Source organism: Podarcis vaucheri (genome assembly GCF_965113315.1).
Source record: "Podarcis vaucheri genome assembly, chromosome: 9".
Taxonomy (NCBI): Eukaryota; Metazoa; Chordata; class Lepidosauria; order Squamata; family Lacertidae; genus Podarcis; species Podarcis vaucheri.
In genome coordinates, this window is record NC_138767.1 from 75,816,175 (window position 1) to 75,836,507 (window position 20,333).

The following is a 20,333-nucleotide window of genomic DNA, read 5'->3' on the forward strand; positions in this document are numbered from 1 at the left end:
GAAATAAAAAGACAACAAGGGGTAAAAAGGGCAATCAGATGACCAAGATTATCGCTCAGATAGTGGCCCTTAATCTCACTGCACCCTCGATAAACCTAGCTACCTTTGCTGTTGTCTGATCATTTTGATTTGACAACAGAAAGAATAGTGTGGCTGCAGATGGGCGCCCTGGGATGGTAAGGAAGAGTGGGGTGATGATCTCATTCCTCAGATCTTTATAAAGGGGACAGACAGGACAGGAGAACATGAGCCACTGTTTCCACATTGCCATCTCCAAAGTGGCAGAGTTGTTTCTCAGTTGGAATCTTCTGGTATCTGCCCTCAAGTATGGCAGAGGGTAGAGGGACACGGGTGGCGCTGTGGGTTAAACCACAGAGCTAGGACCTGATGATCAGAATGTCGGCGGTTCGAATCCCCGCGATGGGGTGAGCTCCCATTGCTCGGTCCCTGCTCCTGCCAACCTAGCAGTTCGAAAGCACGTCAAAGTGCAAGTAGATAAATAGGTACCACTCTGGCGGGAAGGTAAACGGTGTTTCCGTGCGCTGCTCTGGTTTGCCAGAAGCGGCTTAGTCATGCTGGCCACATGACCCGGAAGCTTTACACCAGCTCCCTCGGCCAATAAAGCGAAATGAGCGCCCCAACCCCAGAGTCAGTCACGACTGGACCTAATGGTCAGGGGGCCCTTTACCTTTACCTTTATGGCAGAGGGCATCATATCCAATCTGGCCAGTGTGAAGGCACCTCTGTATTTTGGGATAGTTAATTTATACAAATATGGTGCCAGGGAATCAAACTGAGAAGGGGGAAAACATACCAAGGACAGAGTTTCTTTATAATGGCCAGATTGTTCTGTTGCTCCAAGTCCTTCACACACTGCCCAATTAGCCTTTTTGCTTTAATAAAGCCCATCGTGAGAAGCTGATGTGGGTGGAGTCCGCAGGAGAGGAATTTTTGGTGCACAATTTTAGACCACACACTTTTATGAGCTCTGCTTAGACTCTGGTGCTGAACAGCTGAGTTCATTCCCAACTGAGCTAAGAGAGAGACTAGGACCTGGGAGAGACCAGGGTTCAAATCTCCACTCAGCTATGAAGCTCACTGCATGTGACCTGGGGCCGGTCACTCGCTCTCAGGCTATCCTACCTCACAGAGTTGTTGGGATTAAATGAGGAGCGGGGGAGAGTCATGACCTCCCTGGAGGAAAAGGTGGTATAATATGGGGGAAATGCAATGCAATGAGCCCTCCAGAAACCTCTTGGGCAGGGGCCTTATCCAAACACGTTGGAACACTCTGCCCTCTTTCCTTTCTTGCAGATGCTGTCGGCTGCCTGCCTTCTGTTTCTCGGCCAGTTGCCCCAGCGGTCAGTTCGGTAAGCTGTGATATGAAACGTGGAAGTGGACGCAGAGAAACAGGGAGCTGAGAGGGGAACAAAATGTAGAAAGTACCAAGACAGTGGAAATTAGCGGTGGCTGTTCATGAAACAGTTGCCGTTGAAAACACAGATATCTTGGCACTGGTAACATGTGGGAGGATAAAAAAATAAATAAAAATAATTCCCTGAGTTCAGTGCACAAGCAATAGGACTGAACCTCTTGATGTATTGTAATTTAGCAGTTTCATATTGCTGCAGATTTCCTTTTTTTCTGGTATGAACACTTTAAGGACACATCTTTTGAAAATAAAACAGAAGAATGTAAGGTTAGTTGGTATGTGAGATGACAGTCTGCCCGGGAGAACGATGTGCTTGTTCTGTTTTTTGAAGCACAGGATCAGCCTGTTTTCTTGGTCTCCAAGGTTCACTGTCAGACGCCCCCTAAGTGTTACAGCGCTTTAAAAATTCTGCCTTTGTCACTTTTGCGTACAGAAAGGTCTTCATAATGAGAAAAGCCAGCCAAGGAGCCAGGCACCCACGTACACCCTCAGTCTCAGAAAGACACCTCATGGATTTGTAAGTTCTCTGCTGCTCATAACAGTTTTGTGTCTTCTGTTCTTGTGATTCTTCCCTCTCTTTCCTGACAGGCTGTCCCAGCTCCTTCTGAGCTGATGGGCGCTGTACTTTCAGCCAAAGGAAGATCATAAAGTTGTAGAGCTGGAAGGGGACCCCCAAGAGACATTTAGCCCACCCCTCTGCAATGCAGGAATCACAGCTAAAGGATCCCTGAGTTGTGAATTAATATTATTATTAAGAATGATTTCCCTCGTTGCCATTACGAGCAGCCCAAAAGTGTGGTATCAGGGTGTTAAAGGTAAAGGTAAGGTACCCCTGACCATTAGGTCCAGTCGTGGCCGACTCTGGGGTTGCAGCGCTCATCTCGATTTATTGCCTGAGGGAGCCGGCGTACAGCTTCCGGGTCATGTGGTCAGCATGACTAAGCTGCTTCTGGCGAACCAGAGCAGCACACGGAAACGCTGTTTACCTTCCTGCCAGAGTGGTACCTATTTATCTACTTGCACTTTGATGTGCTTTCGAACTGCTAGGTTGGCAGGAGCAGGGACCGAGCAATGGGAGCTCACCCCGTCACAGGGATTCGAACTGCCAACCTTCTGATCGGCAAGCCTTAGGCTCTGTGGTTAGGCCACAGCGCCACCTGTGTGTTACTTCATGTCATATACAAAGCAAGCAAACATTATATAATAAAAGAAAATGGTTACCCACCAATACCAATTGAGGCATCCATATTTCCCCGTGGACGATGGTATGGAGGGTATTTTTAAGTCAAGTATCTTAAATCTGAAACTCAAGAAATAAAATCCCACCAGGCGTCATAAAAAGTGTTTTGGAAACACACAGCTCGTCTGCCCAAGCGCACAACTTCTTACGTTGCACAAATGCAGATTTCCTGAGGTTCTCCAATGGATTTACTATTGATAATAATTTATTATCGATTTATTGTGAATAAAAATAGCTGGTCTCGTTTTTAAATTTGTGTTACTCTTGCTTTTTAGGTCTCCTCTATCAGCTGCCCAGTGAAACGGCTGACGGGACAGACGGAAAAGTCCATTCAGGCTTCTCCCAAGGTGATGAAGCTGGAGGACCACTACCATGACGACGGGCAGAGCTCCAAGATGCATGTCCACTACCATGACGACGGGCAGAACTCCGAGATGCATGTCCAGGATGTTGGGCTGAGTTCCTGGTCCCCTTCCCCGCGCGAGTCGACCCCAGAGAGGGAGCAGTGTGGGGCGGTCAACGCGGTGGAGCTCTTGGAAAATTCTGTGCACGAGATCTGTGAATCGGGTAATGTCCCATCTTGCCCGGCCTCCTCTGCTCACCAGATGCCCCTTGTGGCAAGGGTTAAATAAGTTGGAGTTCTTGTTATTAAATATACCCAGAAAAAAGCACACCAAGAACTCAGGCCAATCTAAGTTTCAATGGTGGGAGTGGTCCCTACTCGCAAATCAATAGTCAGTTTTAACAAAAACTGATCCATTCAAAAGTATGTATTACTTTTGAATTACAAACTCAAATAGAGATTTCAAACTCATAAAGCTATGTATAACACAATAATTTGTTACAGAATTAGGGATAAGAGTTTATGAGTAGAGACAAGTTCATGTTAGTCCATAGTCAGATTCGACGAGAAATGTAGAAAATAACAGGATACATTTATCCGAAAGTCTTCAAACTTACACGACCCTTTAAAAATTAGCTGATGAAGGTGTATACATCGGAACAGGGGCCTGTCCTGGTTTCTGATCTATAATTGACTTCTGACTTCTGCTCAATGAATGAAACTAAGACTTTCGTGTTGAATATGACTATGGACTAACATGAACTTGTCTCTACTCATAAACTCTTCTCCCTAATTCTGTAACAAATTATTGTGTTATACATATCCTTATGAGTTTGAGTTTGTAATTTATGTTAGAGTTTGTAATCTCTATTTGAGTTTGTAATCCTTGCCAGAATATATGTCCAGTTCTGGGCACCACAGTTCAAGAAGGACACTGATAAACTGGAACGTGTCCAGAGGAGGGCAACCAAAATGGCCAAAGGCCTGGAAACAATGCCTTATGAGGAACGGCTAAGGGAGCTGGGCATGTTTAGCCTGGAGAAGAGGAGGTTAAGGGGTGATATGATAGCCATGTTCAAATATATAAAAGGATGTCACATAGAGGAGGGAGAAAGGTTGTTTTCTGCTGCTCCAGAGAAGCGGACACGGAGCAATGGATCCAAACTACAAGAAAGAAGATTCCACCTAAACATTAGGAAGAACTTCCTGACAGTAAGAGCTGTTTGACAGTGGAATTTGCTGCCAAGGAGTGTGGTGGAGTCTCCTACTTTGGAAGTCTTTAAGCAGAGGCTTGACAACCATATGTCAGGAGTGCTCTGATGGTGTTTCCTGCTTGGCAGGGGGTTGGACTCGATGGCCCTTGTGGTCTCTTCCAACTCTATGATTCTATGATTCTATATACTTTTGGATGGATTAGTTTTTGTTACTATTGACTACTGATTTGCGAGTAAGGACCACTCCCACTATTGAAACTTAGGTTGGCCTGAGTTCTTGGTGTGCTTTTTTCCTTGTGAGAAGGGAGCAAGCAGGACCCCCCCGAGCACAGGAGCAGCTTTCTCGGCTCCTGCCGTCACCAGCAAGTGGGGGGGCAGAGCAGAGCCCCGCTGGCTAGGAGGGAGTTCCACGGATTATGCGCTCTGAGGTGTGGGTGACACATTGTTTGTCCTCTGTCTGCTTGCAGAGGTCGCCAGCATCCTGATCAGCAGTTCCGAGGACACTGAAGACGACATGATGGTGAGTAGGCCAGAGACCACACAGCAGGCTTCGTGGAAAGGAAAGATCCAGCCCTCACATTTCAAGAGGTCCCAGGACTCCTGGGGTGACAGGAGTTAGAGGAGGCGAGTGGCATCGGCAGCAGAGCGGTGCAGGGCAGAGGTCTTCTCTGCAGGGTTCCAGATAGGCAGCTGTGCCCTCTCCCAGGCTACTCCAGTCCTTTGTCAGTTTTTGGGTCCCCCTCTTTCCCTGGACACTCAGCATTGCATTCTCTTTTTTAAAAAAAATATATTTATTAACTTTTCAAAGGTTATGCAAAGAAAACAAAAAACAAAAATACAAAAATAAAAACACGTATAATTCCATTCACTTATTTTCTTTTAACTTCTCAGACCTCCTCATACCTCCCCTTTTTGTATTCCAATTCAAATTATTCATTCAGCAAATCCTCACCCTTAATTTTCACTTAATTTTACACCTTTCTTTCTCCCCCCCCCCATTATCTTAATCATTACAGCTGATAACCACTTAAATTCTAACCAACATCATTCTAACATTCACTGATTTTGTAATATTTCCCAAGATAGTCCTTGAATTTCTTCCAATCTTCTTCCGCCGTCTCTCTTCCCTGGTCTCGGATTCTGCCAGTCATTTCTGCCAGTCCCATATAGTCTATCACCTAGCATTGCATTCTCTCTCCCCCCCCCCCAATTCCTGCAAACCTTGAGGTTCCTTCAAGCCTGCTGATTTCTCTCACGCCCTTTGTCCATTGAGGGTCCATTGATGGCTACAGAACGACGGGAACGACATAAAGATGGCCGTCCAGCCTCTCCTTAAAAGCCTCCTGCAAGGAAGGAGAGCCCATCACCTTCCAAGGTCATAGAATCATTCAATTAAAAAAACCCCCAACAACAACTTATTACCCGCCCATCTGGCTGAGTTTCCCCAGCCACTCTGGGCAGCTCCCAATCGAGTGTTAAAAACAATACAGCATTAAATATTAAAAACTTCCCTAAACAGGGCTGCCTTCAGATGTCTTTTAAAAATAAGATAGCTGCTTATTTCATTGACATCTGATGGGAGGGCGTTCCACAGGGTGGGCACCACTACTGAGAAGGCCCTCTGCCTGGTTCCCTGTAGCTTTGCTTCTCGCAATGAGGGAACCGCCAGAAGGCCCTCGGCGCTGGACCTCAGTGTCTGGGCTGAACGATGGGGGTGGAGACACTCCTTCAGATATACTGGACCGAGGCCGTTTAGGGCTTTAAAGGTCAGCACCAACAGTTTGAATTGTGCTCAGAAACGTACTGGGAGCCAATGCAGATCTCTCAGGACCAGTGTTATGTGGTCTTGGCGGCCACTCCCAGTCACCAGTCTAGCTGGCACATTCTGGATTAGTTGCAGCTTCCGGGTCACCTTCAAAGGTAGCCCCACGGAGAGCGCATTGCAATAGTCCAAGCGGGAGATAACTAGAGCATGCACCACTCTGGCGAGACAGTCCGCGGGCAGGTAGGGTATCAGCCTGCATACCAAATGGAGCTGATAGACAGCCGCCCTGGACACAGAATGTTTGGTTATGGAGAGGGGAGGGGGTTGAGGATTTGGCCATAATACCTACAGACATCCCTATCAGTATGCATTTCTTAGTACTGAAAGTATTGATCTGATGTTTAGACATCTTTCCTACTCTAATTAATTCAGGAGGGTACTGGAAGCTTCTCTGTGTGAAAGAAACAAGCAGACGGTTCGTGGTGTTTGGGTTATTCCTTCAGAGCAGCTGAGTACAGCTGGCTTAAACTGATTCTGTTCTCTCTTTCTGTCAAGGTCATGCTGACTATAAGAGGCCAGAAGGACCCTGGGTTTTGCTTTCTCTCTTCTCTCTTTCCTTCTGGTGTTCTGTATGCTCAGTGTTAAGGTTTAGTCTTACTATAAGTTATTGTAAGTTTATTTTTAATTTTTTATAAATATTTATTAGGATTTAACAAATTATAGCAAACATATCAATACACACAAACACAAACAAAAATAACATAAAAAAGAACAAGTATAGTTTCAATACCTTATTTTCTTAAAACTTATTTCACCGACCTCCTCATACCTCCCCTTTCTGCATTCCCATTTCAAATATTTAGTTCAGCAAATCCTCACCCTTAATTTTATCTAATTATCATCCTTACTTTCCTTTCACTTAATCTTTACAGCTGTACTCCATTTAAATTTAAAGACCACATCATTCTAAAATTCATAAATCTTACAATATTTCTTAAGATAGTTCTTAAATTTCTTCCAATCTTCTTCCGCCGTCTCTTTTCCCTGGTCTCGGATTCTGCCGGTCATTTCTGCCAATCCCATGTAGTCAATCACCTTCACCTGCCATTCTTCCAAGGTGGGTAGATCCTGTGTCTTCCAAGTTATTGTAAGTTTAAGTTAAGTCTGCTGCAACTGGATTTCTTATGGGCAGTGCCAGTCCTGAATGTATTGGATTTGTGACCATTATGCTCATTTGCCTTAAGTAGCAGTAAAGCTCTGCTGGATGAAATGCAATGGCCTCTGGACTATTGTTGGGGATCCTGCGACGTGTTTAAGTTTTTACTCTGCTAACTCTACATTAGGTTCTGCTTTGGATCATTAGAGTAGAATTCTATGACAATTCCTTCATTTCATTGTCCATTTCTTACAAATTCTTGTTTTCCTATTATATTGTTATCCTTATTTAAAAGGTAAAGGGACCCCTGACCATTTGGTCCAGTCATGACCGACTCTGGGGTTGCGGCGCTCATCTCGCTTTACTGGCCGAGGGAGCCGGTGTACAGCTTCTGGGTCATGTGGCCAGCATGACTAAGCTGCTTCTGGCAAACCAGAGCAGCACACAGAAACACCGTTTACCTTCCTGCCGGAGTGGTACCTATTTATCTACTTGCACTTTGACGTGCTTTCGAACTGCTAGGTTGGCAGGAGCTGGGACTGAGCAAAGGGAGCTCACCCCGTCACAGGGATTTGAACCGCCAACCTTCTGATTGGCAAGTCCTAGGCTCTGTGGTTTAACCCACAGCGCCACCCGCATCCTTATTTAGTTGCTAGTTAAAGAATATATTCCTAGTGAGAAATGAATAACAGGTTATCTTTCTTTGTTTCCCAAGTTCTAACTTTATCTTACCATCTTTGGCGATCACTCGTAACCAAGTAAGATTGTCTTCCATAAACACTGTTTTAACAATGAGTCCGTAAATGACTGTGGAGGCCAATTCTGGATCCACACGTCCTTCCACAGTGGGGACATTGGTTTCTGGGTGGGAGTTGATCATGGTGAGGGTTTGCCAAGCGTGCCTTCCTCTTAGCACGTTTCTCCCTTGTGTTCTGAGTTCGAGTGTCTTCAAAGTCCATGACACCTTTGGTAAAAGCTGTTCTCCAACTGGAGCACTCGCAGGCCAGTGTTTCCCTGTTGTCGGTGTTTATACTACATTTTTAAAGATTTGCTTTAAGACAGTCTTTAAACCTCTTTTGTTGACCACCAGCATTACGCTTTCCATTTTTAAGTTCCGAATAGAGTAGTTGTTTTGGAAGACGATCATCAGGCATCCACACAACATGACCAGTCCAACAAAGTTGATGTTGAAGAATCATTGCTTCAACACTGGTGATCTTTGCTTCTTCCAGTACACTGGCATTATTATTATTTTTATAAAATTTTTATTAAAGATTTTAAAGAATTCAAACATTAAAACAAACTTAAATCAAAAGGAAAAAGAGACAAAAAGAAAACATAAACAACATACAAAAATACAAGTAAAAAATACATAAAAAGCACAAAAAAGAAAATAATTCATTTTCTTAAATATCATTTTCATAACCCTCTTTCAAAACTCCCTCACGTCTCCCTTTTCTGTGTTCCAAATTACAAAATCATATTCCGCAATACTTCACCTTCTCTTAAAAGTTGTTTTAAATTGTATATTTCAACAATTATGTCTCCAATTTAACCTCTTGTTATCCAATATTTAAGTATTTAAATTTGACATAATATTATTCAAATTTCATCTTTGTTCTTATAGTTCAATTATTTTCATATTCCTTTGCACTAGTTTACTAATGCCGTATTATTTTTATATCCTGCATCAATTTAACATTCATAAAGTTTACAATGCTTTTGCAAATAGTCCTTAAATTTTTTCCAGTCCTCTTCCACTGTCTCTTCTCCTAGGTCTCGGATTCTGCCAGTCATTTCTGCCAGTTCCATATAGTCTATCAGTTGCATCTGCCATTCTTCCAGAGTGGGCAAATCTTGAGTCTTCCAGTACTTTGCGATGAGTATTATTGCTGCAGTTGTCGCATACATAAAAAAAGTTCGGTCCTTCTTTGGCACCATTTGGCCGACAATGCCCCAAAGGAAGGCCTCTGGTTTCTTAGGAAAGGTATATTTAAATACCTTTTTTAATTCGTTATAGATCATTTCCCAGAAAGCCTTAACCCTTGGGCAAGTCCACCAAAGGTGAAAGAATGTTCCTTCAGTTTCCTTACATTACCAACATTTATTGTCTGGCAGGTGATATATTTTTGCAAGCTTGACTGGGGTCATGTACCACCTATATATCATTTTCATAATATTTTCTTTCAAGGCATTACATGCCGTGAACTTCACACCGGTGGTCCATAACCTTTCCCAGTCAGCAAACATAATATTGTAACCAATGTCTTGTGCCCATTTTATCATAGCTGATTTAACCGTTTCATCCTGAGTGTTCCATTTAAACAGCAAGTTATACATTTTTGAAAGTACTTTAGTTTTGGGTTCTAAAAGTTCTGTTTCTAATTTAATTTTTTGTCCAAATTAAAAGCCTCCCTGATCTGGGCATAATGTAACCAATCTCGCACTTTATTCTTTAGTTTCTCAAAACTCTGCAATCTCCATGTGTCTCCATCGTTTTCTACTATTTCCCAATATTTTGGCCAGTTGGCCTCCATATTGAGTCTTTTCTGAGCCTTAGCTTCCATTGGTGACAACCACCTTGGGGTCTTGTTTTCTACCAGTACACTGGCATTAGTTCGCCTGTCTTCCCAAGCGATGTGTAAAAATTTTCAGAGATGCCGTTTATGGAATCTTTCGAGGAGTTGGAGATGGCTTTTGTAAGTGGTCCATGTTTCACAAGCATACAGTAAGGTTGGTAGTAAAATAGATTTGTAAACAAGCATTTTGGTTTCCCTGGGAATGTCCCAGTCCTCAAACACTGCACTTCAATCGGGAGAAAGCCGCACTCACAGAGCTCAGGCGATGCTGGATTTTGGCATCAATGTCTAACTTTATCTTACCATAATCAATGCAGGAACCATCCTTTTTATTACCATGCTGACATTTACATATAAAGACTTCGGAAATCATAGAACCACAGAACTGTAGAGCTGGAAGGGACCCCAAGAGTAATCTAGTCTAACCTCCTGCAGTGCAGGAATAACAACCAAAGTATCCCTGGCCATCCGGCCTCTGGTCAAAGATGTCCAAGGAAAGAGGGTCTTGTCAATTTCTGCCAGGATTGCTCCTTCGTTCACTGAAGGATATATTTTACATCAAGTTTATGCCCCCCCCCACTGATGCCATGAGCTACAATAACAAGCCATAGAAAAAGTTTCGAACTCCCCACCTATGGATGTCAAACAGGTGCCTTCAACAGTATTCCTGTCCATGCCTGCTAAAAACATTTAGGTAGCTAAAACCTACCCAAGTGCTTAGAAATACTGGGGAGAATTTTAACCTGTTTTAGTATTTTATCTTTTTGTATGTTTTAAAGTATTGCTGCATTTTCTTATTGTCTCACTTTATCTTTTTGTAAACTGCTTCAAGGTTTCCCCCCACGATCAAGCCGTGCACAAATTTTATGAAAGAAAGAAATTAAAACTAAAAGTTCAGATTGGCACCTGCCATTACACCGCTGCACTTGCGTTTCCTCCTGGTCTGCTGGACGGAAACTTTCACTATGGTCTGTTTCCTTTCAGTGATTGCCCACCGCCGCTGGAATGTCCGCCCGAGGTCTGAGGGGGTGTCGACAGCAGCAGGGCAGAGGTGCCTTTTCCAAAGCTGACCTCGAAACACCAGCCATGACATCGCTTGCCAAGATGCCCACATCTCTCTTGCTCCCTCCTTCCTTCCACTGGCTGGTTGATTCTGCAGAGAACGTCTTTCTCACAGTTCGTTTGCACACAGACAGTCCTGCTCGTCCCAGGGTTGTGTTGAGCTGTGCCACACTTGACCCCAAGGCTGTCCACTTCTCATTCCTGCCCGGGCAACACAAGTGCCTTTAGGTGATGCTGCTGCAATACCTTATGAGTACTTAGCATCCACCAGGAGCAACAGCTGATCACAGGCAGATCACAGGTAGTGGTCTTCTGAGAAGGAACACGTGTTTCCCTGGTCAGCAGTGAATTTTACCTTGGCCCATTGGCGGGCCAAGGCACCGCCCATCGATTCTCCCCAATGGCTTGCTACCCCTCTCCTTTTATCTGGCAAGGGCTGGTGGCAGCCTTAAGGCAGCTGAGATTTGGCCTGTGCCATCCCTTCTGTCCAATTATTAGCTTAGGAATTTTGTAAGGTACTATTGTCATGAAACATGTTTATTGTGGAAAGCTGACTGTTTGCTGCATGCACCCCCTCGGTTAATTTCTCTCCTGCCATGGGAACAGATGCACCCAGGAGGCTTGAAAAAATCAAGGAGGGTTGGCAAGACTAAACGTTATGCCCAGTTTTTTGTATGGGGGACTAGAAATTCAGGAGCGCAGTGCTGGGTCAAAGCAAAGGCCCAGCCTGTCTTCCAGCCAGATGTTTAGAAGTAGTGGGAGATCAATAGCCCCACCTGGATTCTGACTCATTTCAGAAATTCACTGCTGCCAGCTGCTGCCTTAGAGGGCATTAACAGAGAATTAGGCACATTGATTTCATTTCTGGATTGCTACCCATGACAGAACATCCCAAAGAGATTAACTGTAGAAATAGATTTTTTAAAAATAGTTACACTCATACCTCTAGTTGCGTTAGGTTTACGTTGTGTTTTTTTCTGGTTACGAATGTGGCAAACCCGGAAGCGTTTACTTCTGGGTTCACCGATATGTGCAGGAGCGATCTGCGTGCTTTGCGCATGTGCAGGAGTGATTTGCAAACTTCGTGCATGCGCAGGAGTGCTCTATCACGTCATGCGCAGAAGCGGCGCTCTACTTACGGACTTTTCGGTGTGTGAGCGGCACCCCGGAATGGATCGCGTCCGTAAGTAGAGGTACCACTGTATACAGGTACAGACTGGGACATAGATACCCACTTAAAAGACTGGAGGGAGCAAAAAGGCAATAGAGGCAGTGCCTGTGAGCAATGAGGATGTCTTAATGTTGGCTTTTGGGCATGACACACTTTACTGGTTGTTGGGGAGAAATCTAGAAGACGAGGACCATTCCTTCCACGTCTTGCTTGTGGGTTTCCCATTTGAGGCATCTAGTTGGCCACTGTGAGAACAGGAGTCATGGGCCTCATCCAGCAGCCAGGCTCCTTTGACACACTCAATTTTTTTAGGGCCCCTCCAGCCTGGTGTTGTGGGCTTGCTTTTGCTTTTCTTCTGCAGCAACTCATTGACGCAGTATCAGTGCAATATCACGGATTGTCCCTAGATCAGTCCACTTCATTAGTTGTTCTAAGACGCTTTCCCTGCGTTGCCGCATTATTGCTTTCTGGATGGACATTCCTGCCTTGTAGCACGACAAAGGGGGGGGGATGTTAGAAAAAGCCTGCAAGATCAGTGGTATGAAAAGTTAGCAGGATTTCAGCAGGAAGTTGTGGGATCTGCACTAACTGGAAATTTGAGCTTGAGTTTGAGTCATGTGCGTTGCTGGTTGATTTCACTTTTTTTTTTTTTAAAAAAAAGACAATTTATTGATTTTCCAAAGATAACACACACAAAAATAAAAGCAACAACACTACAAAAGACAAAAAACAAAAACAAAAAACAGAATTGACTTCCCTCTAGTCCCTTCCTTGGTTCCGTTACTTATCAATGTAGCGCATGTCTATTGTCCAGTTTGAAGCCTGTTTAAATTACTTCTTATCCATTTATAACAAAATTACATGTAATTTTAAAACCCTGCTAATGTATTAACCTGTGTACAATGCTACTTTATATATGCAATAAACATTTTCCATTCTCCTTTAAATTCATTTATGTCTCTTCCTCTTAGTTTCATTGTCACTTTTGCCATTTCAGCATATTCCATTGTTTTGGTTGGGACACCTTCTTCTTTCCAATGTTGTGCTAATAATGTCCATGCAGCCATAGTTGCATACATAAATAAATTATTTTGTGATTTTGGTAAATCCACGCATATAATACCTATTAAGAAAGCTTCTGGTTTTTTAACAAAGGTTATTCTAAACATCTTCAATTCATTATAAATCATTTCCCAATCTTTCTTAATGGTTTTACATTCCCACCACATATGAAAAAAATGTCCCTTCTGTAGTTTTACATTTCCAACGCTTGCTTTCCTTAGATTTATACATTTTTGCTAATTTAACAGGAGTTAAGTACCATCTATATATCATTTTCATGCAATTTTCTTGGATGTCCTTTCTTTATGTCCGTCCATAGTTTTTCCCATTCTACCATTTGCATATTATGTCCCACATCTTGTGCCCATTTAATCATGACAGATTTACCCTCTTCATCTTTCGTTTCCTATTGTAGCAACAAATTGTACATTTTCAAGATTAGTTTTGTGACATTTTCTATTATTTCTCTCTTAAAGGTTGAAATTTCATACGAAAAACCTGTCTTTTTCTCATTCTTAAATATTTCATTTAACTGAAAGCATTGTAACCAATCTGTTACATTCTCTCTAATTTCGTTAAATTTTTCCATTTTAATTTGTTTTCTGATTCTATTAACAATTCTCTGTATGTAATCCATTTTGTGTCCATATTTAATTCCCCCCCCCCCCTGATATTGCCTCCAAGGAAGAAAGCCACCATGGTGTTTTTTGTTCTAGTAATCCTTTGCACTTCTCCCAAACTTTAAAAATCACTTTCCTTATAATGTGATTTCGGAAAGTTTGATGTACTCTTGCCTTTTCATACCACAGGTACGCGTGCCAGCCAAATCTATTGTCATATACTTCCGGTTGATTTCACTTCTGGTCATCTTGCTCACTGTTCACAGATAACCCTACGTATGTAACTTCTGGTTATGTACAATTTTGTAGACTGCTTTCCCACAAGCGGAGTTTTAACAAATCAATTAAGTGGTTGCTGAAATAATCCAATAAAAAAACGTGTGAAATCTCAACACTGAGTCTAGCAAGCCAGCAGCATTCATTTTTATTTACTGACTCTCTTATTTCTAGATGGCCTTTCAGCCCCAACAACTCCCAAAGGTAGTTGAAACAATAAGGGACCCCTGACCATTAGGCCCAGTCGTGGCCGACTCTGGGGTTGCGGCGCTCATCTCGCTTTATTGGCCGAGGGAGACGGTGTACAGCTTCCGGGTCATGTGACCAGTATGACTAAGCTGCTTTTGGCAAACCAGAGCAGCGCACGGAAACACTGTTTACCTTCCCGCCAGAGTGGTACCTATTTATCTACTTGCACTTGACGTGCTTTCGAACTGCTAGGTTGGCAGGAGCAGGGACCGAGCAACAGGAGCTCACCCTGTCGCGGGGATTCGAACCGCCAACCTTCTGATCGGCAAGTCCTAGGCTCTGTGGTTTAACCCACAGTGCCACCTATCGTCCTGTATGGAAGGTCAAGCACACGGAATCCCTACTCACTATTGGCTGGACGCAGGTGGGATTGCAAAACCTGTAGCGGTTTTGCTATGTAAATATGTTACCGCAGATGTACTTTAGAGCTGTTCATTGGCTTAGTTGAGAAGGATAAAAAGCCAAGCAGTGAACGCGGGTTTCAAACTGCTGCCTGTGGGCAATTGCAGGACCCAAGCTACGTGCTGGTTGATAACACCTAAAAGGTAAAGGAAAGGTAAAGGGAACCCTGACCATTAGGTCCAGTCGTGACCGACTCTGGGGTTGCGTGCTCATCTCGCTCTATAGGCCGAGGGAGCCGGCGTTTGTCTGCAGACAGCTTCCGGATCATGTGGCCAGCATGACTAAGCCGCTTCTGGCGAACCAGAGCAGCACATGGAAACACCGTTTACCTTCCCGCCGGGGCGGTACCTATTTATCTACTTGCACATGACGTGCTTTCGTACTGCTAGGTTGGCAGGAGCAGGGACCTACAAGTCGCCAAAAAAGAAATACTGTAAACCCACACCCAAATAAGTCTTTTATAACACAACAGCAGGAGCAAACTGTGTCAGAGTTAGCCAGACAGCCAAGGTTAATTCTCATTCACTCTTATTTCCAATGTTCAGAGGGCAAGTGGCAAAGTTCACACAGGATGGGAGGCTTGGGAGAAGCCCAAGATTAGCAGAAGTTCTGACAGATGGGGGGAATGCCTTAAGGAGGGGACCCCAAAAATACAGCTGGATGAGCATACCCAATGGCCCCAAAATGCTGAGCTTGAGCTACACATGCGGTGGTAGGGGGTGTTGAAGATTCATTCCCTGCGTCTGCAGTCATGGGATTGTTGTCTATCACATGACTGTATGTTTTGACTCCACAGAGTGGGAAGTGATGGAGACAGGATGTTTGTGTTACTGTGTTCCGTGAAGTGGGACTATTTGTTCTTTTTCTCTTTTCTTTCTGATACTAGAGAGAGAGAGGGAGCCATGTTGCAGTGCTCCGTGTGTGTTTATATGTAAATAAAGTAGATTAGCCAAAATGCTGAGTTGCTGAGGTCTGTTATACAACTTCGCTAACTCTGCGGATCCCTAAGTATGCTGGTGTCGGTTGGCATCAGTCGCTGTGATGTTCGGGCATGTGTCTCTGCCAGGGTCCTACTCGTGTGTAGGCTGAACTCCTGACAGGGGGCTCTGTAGAGGGGGTGCCCCATGTCAGGCTGCAGATGAGCAGAAACGGGACAAATTCATGGTGGATCAAGCTATAGGCAACTAGCCAAGATGTCTCTGCTCTTCCTCCATATTTGCTTCCCAATACCAGTTGCTGGAAGCCCCAGGAGCGGGGAGAGTTGCTCTTCTGCTCTGGTCCTGCTTGCAAGATTCACATAATGGGCATCTGTTTGGCCCCTGTGAGAAGAGGGTGCTGGACTAAATGGGCCACTGATTCAGAGAGCCAGTGTGGTGTAGTGGTTAAGAGCGGTAGACTTGTAATCTGGTGAACCAGGTTCGATTCCCCGCTCCTCCACATGCAGCTGCTGGGTGACCTTGGGCCAGTCACACTTCTTTGAAGTCTCTCAGCCCCACTCACCTCACAGTGTGTTTGTTGTGGGGGAGGAAGGGAAAGGAGAATGTTAGCCGCTTTGAGACTCCTTCGGGTAGTGATAATGCGGGATATCAAATCCAAACTCTTCTTCTTCTTCAGCAGGTCTGTTCTTCAGTTCTTATGTTTGAATGATTTTCAACCAGGCATAGGCAACCTTCAGCCCTCCAGATGTTTTGGACTACAAGTCCCATCCCTGCCCTGACCACTGGTCCTGTTAGCTAGGGATCATGGGAGTTGTAGGCCAAAACATCTGGAGGGCCGAAGGTTGCCTATGCCTTGTTTAAACCATGAACAGAATCTGCTCTTTTCCGGTACAGTGGTACCTCGGGTTAAGTACTTAATTCGTTCTGGAGGTCCGTTCTTAACCTGAAACTGTTCTTAACCTGAGGTACCACTTTAGCTAATGGGGCCTTCTGCTGCTGCCGCGCTGCCAGAGCACGATTTCTGTTCTCATCCTGAAGCAAAGTTCTTAACCTGAAGCACTATTTCTGGGTTAGCGGAGTCTGTAACCTGAAGCGTATGTAACCCAGGGTACCACTGTACTTCTTTCTTTTTCTTGTGTTAAATATTTGAAGACTCCTATCCAAATGAGACTTCTTCATGTCGGGCAGCAGGTGTCGCCCTTGGACAATAATGAATGTGGCTCTACTTGCTGCAGCAAAGGCACAATTCAAAGAACTGTACTGGCTTTGTGAATATTCCAGGTCCTGACAATGGTTTGTGGAAACGGGGAGTGCCCACGTCCCTTAAAAAAAAAAACTTGAAGCTTACAACCATAGAATCATAGAATCCTAGAGTTGGAAGAGACCACAAGGGCAATCGAGTCCAACCCCCTGCCAAGCAGGAAACACCATCAGAGCACTCCTGACATATGGTTGTCAAGCCTCTGCTTAAAGACCTCCAAAGTAGGAGACTCCACCACACTCCTTGGCAGCAAATTCCACTGTCAAACAGCTCTTACTGTCAGGAAGTTCTTCCTAATGTTTAGGTGGAATCTTCTTTCTTGTAGTTTGGATCCATTGCTCCGTGTCCGCTTCTCTGGAGCAGCAGAAAACAACCTTTCTCCCTCCTCTATGTGACATCCTTTTATATATGTGAACATGGCTATCATATCACCCCTTAACCTCCTCTTCTCCAGGCTAAACATGCCCAGCTCCCTTAGCCGTTCCTCATAAGGCATCGTTTCCAGGCCTTTGACCATTTTGGTTGCCCTCCTCTGGACACGTTCCAGTTTGTCAGTGTCCTTCTTGAATTGTGGTGCCCAGAACTGGACACAGTACTCCAGGTGAGGTCTGACCAGAGCAGAATACAGTGGCACTATTACTTCCCTTGATCTACATGCTATACTCCTATTGATGCAGCCCAGAATTGCATTGGCTTTTTTAGCTGCCGCGTCACACTGTTGGCTCATGTCAAGTCAACCCTTCCTTATTTATTATTTCATTTAAATCCCACCTTTTTCTCCAAGTGGGTTCTCCCCTCATTTAATCCCTGCAACAACCCTGTGAGGTATGTCAGGCTGAGGGACAGTGACTGGATCTCCAGGTCGCTCAGTCAGCTTCAAGGCCGAGGGGGGGATTGCAACCCTGGTCTCCCAGGTCACATTCTGATACTGCAACCTCCACGCCGCAGTGCCTTTGAAGGATGCTCAGCCAAAGGCACCTTCAGAGCTTCTGCTGAATGGAGCAGACGAGGACATTAGAGGCCTGGCCAGGGGATATGGACCCATTCCTCAGATGCCTGAACAAGGCTAGCGTTGAATCAGTCAGTGTGATTCCTGCATTGCAGGGGGTTGGTCTAGATGTCCCGTGGGACCCCTCCACCTGCAATTCTATGAATGTGATAGCATTGCTCGACTGAAATTGCCAGGGAGCACTGAGCCCATTGTGCAAAGCTGCTTCTTGCCCCTACCCCTTGGGCAGGGACATGCTGTCTGTTAGGGCCAGCACAATCTGCAAACCTTACCTTCAGTTCCCCACCCCCTGCTTTTGAAATAAAAAGCCTAAGATCAATTGCCAACTGGGGGTGTGACTTGGACGGAGACCAAGTCCCACCTGACATGAGTTCAGCCATGATCCATCCCACTTGGCCTCAGCCTGCCTGGTTCTTTTTTCTTTTTCCAAAATTGTTATTGATTTTCCAAATTTATAACAAACATAAACAACAACAACAACAACAACATTACAATATAACAAACATACAAATGTTTATCCTAACCATTATAATCTCACTTATGTTACCATTGTTAGATGACTTCCTCAAATCCCTCTAGCCGAGTTTCCATAGGAGTCATTGTAGCAGTTTTCCAATACTAATTTCTAATAAAATTAACCTAATCAATTAACATCTTTCTTTCTTATCATATTCACATATATCCATAATGTTATGCAATTTAAAACATTTAACTCCTAAGCCAAGTACACAAATAGTACTACTTATATTATCTTAGAATATTTTACTAAATAATCCTTAAATCTCTTCCCTTCTTCTTGGTACTCCTCCTTCTGTTCGCGGACTCTTCCAGTCAGGTCGGCTAGCTCCAAAAAGTCCATCATCTGCCATTCCTCCACTGTTGGTATTTCTTGTAATTTCCAATATTTGGCTAACAAAATTCTTGCTGCAGTTGTGGCATGCAAAAACAGTCCAACATCTTTCTTGGGCAATTTCAAACCTGTTACTCCAAGTAGAAAGGCTTCTGGTTTTTTAATAAAAGTATATTTCAACATCTTTTTCAACTCATTATCAATCTTTTCCCAGAGGTCTTTCACCTTGGGACACACCCACCACATATGGGAAAAGCAAACACAAACCAGCTGCTCTGACCCACTTAGCGTGCAAGTCTGTTATTCTTAGGTAAAGGTAAAGGGACCCCTGACCATTGGGTCCAGTCGTGGCCGACTCTGGGGCTGCGGTGCTCATCTCGCTTTATTGGCCGAGGGAGCCGGCGTACAGCTCCCGGGTCATGTGGCCAGCAAGACTAAGCCGCTTCTGGTGAACCAGAGCAGCGCACGGAAACGCCGTTTACCTTCCCGTCGGAGCGATACCTATCTACTTGCTTTGATGTGCTTTCGAACTGCTAGGTTGGCAGGAGCAGCGACCGAGCAACGGGAGCTCACCCTGTCGTGGGGATTCGAACTGCCAACCTTCTGATCAGCAAGTCCTAGGCTCTGTGGTTTAACCCACAGCGCCACCCATCGCAACTAAAGCATCCCTAACAGATGGGATCTATGAGAGTCACACTCTCCCCCCAAATATGCAAACTGAAACACAGCCATCCTTGGAGACTGGCACTTCTCTGCATGTTGCGATGCAGTTCTCTAACTGGTGTCTACAAAAATCCATACATTTGAGCGAGGCATGTACAGGAATGAAGGCAGGAGTGAAAAGAGAATCCAAAATGCATGGCATTCAGGAAAACGGCTTGCAGAGATGTGTGCATGAGTCAAGTGCCATACAAATGGCCTCGGGGATTCATCAAGAAGACCACCAAGCCTGAAGGGAGGACATCTGTCCTGTAAGGGGAAAGGGACAAATTTGTTAATTTCAGTTTCCCTCACCATCCCGATTCCAAAATCCAGTTATCTACCTTTCTAGAGCAGTTTGCCAATTTTTCTCTGTACAAAGTACAGTGGTACCTTGGGTTACATACGCTTCAGGTTACAGATGCTTCAGGTTACAGACTCCACTAACCCAGAAATAGTACCTCAGGTTAAGAACTTTGCTTCAGTATGAGAACAGAAATCGAGCTCCAGCGGCGCGGCAGCAGCAGGAGGCCCCATTAGCTAAAGTGGTGCTTCAGGTAAAGAATAATTTCAGGTTAAGAACGGACCTCCGGAACGAATTAAGTACTTAACCCGAGGTACCACTGTACTCACAAAACTTCATCAGAATTTTAGTGCCAATTTCTCCCAATAAACATATTTTCTTTGTATGCACTCTTGAGCAATGCACATTTTTGCAAGCACTTTCACTTAATCTAATGCATTTTTGTATGCTATTTTCATCAGTATAGGTGTGTGTTTTAATGCACACTTGTTAATGCACACTTACAAGCACACAACATTCGGCTGGAGAACTGCCTTGCAGGATTGGGAGAAGTCTAGTTTCATTTTGGCACTCTGCTTTGAGAAATATGAACCCAGAAATTCCTAATGAAAATGCAAACAGTGTGAAAAGGAAAGGGGAGCCTATGTCCCATAAAGACTGACCTGAATTCCTCACTTATCATTTGGGCCCTTCTTTACATG

At 44.3% G+C, this 20,333-nt stretch overlaps 2 protein-coding genes across 4 annotated transcripts in view; one reads left to right on the plus strand and one right to left on the minus strand.

Moving 5' to 3' along the window:
- The window catches only part of PML (PML nuclear body scaffold), a gene marked incomplete at its 5' end in the record, with an annotated part of 23,013 nt that extends 10,405 nt beyond the window's left edge, over window positions 1-12,608 (plus strand). For 2 of the 3 annotated variants that reach the window (XM_082237397.1, XM_082237399.1), the window contains 5 exons: window positions 1,315-1,370; window positions 1,866-1,949; window positions 2,948-3,239; window positions 4,697-4,749; window positions 10,714-12,608. In XM_082237397.1, coding sequence (XP_082093523.1) covers window positions 1,315-1,370; window positions 1,866-1,949; window positions 2,948-3,239; window positions 4,697-4,749; window positions 10,714-10,716 — 488 coding nt within the window. In that variant the 3' untranslated portion in view covers window positions 10,717-12,608. The remainder of the gene's footprint in view (window positions 1-1,314; window positions 1,371-1,865; window positions 1,950-2,947; window positions 3,240-4,696; window positions 4,750-10,713) is intronic. The other variant, XM_082237398.1, reaches the window with a different exon arrangement.
- LOC309540511 (zona pellucida sperm-binding protein 3-like) overlaps window positions 1-20,333 on the minus strand; it is a 92,474-nt gene that overhangs the window by 64,236 nt on the left and 7,905 nt on the right. The window lies entirely within an intron of this gene.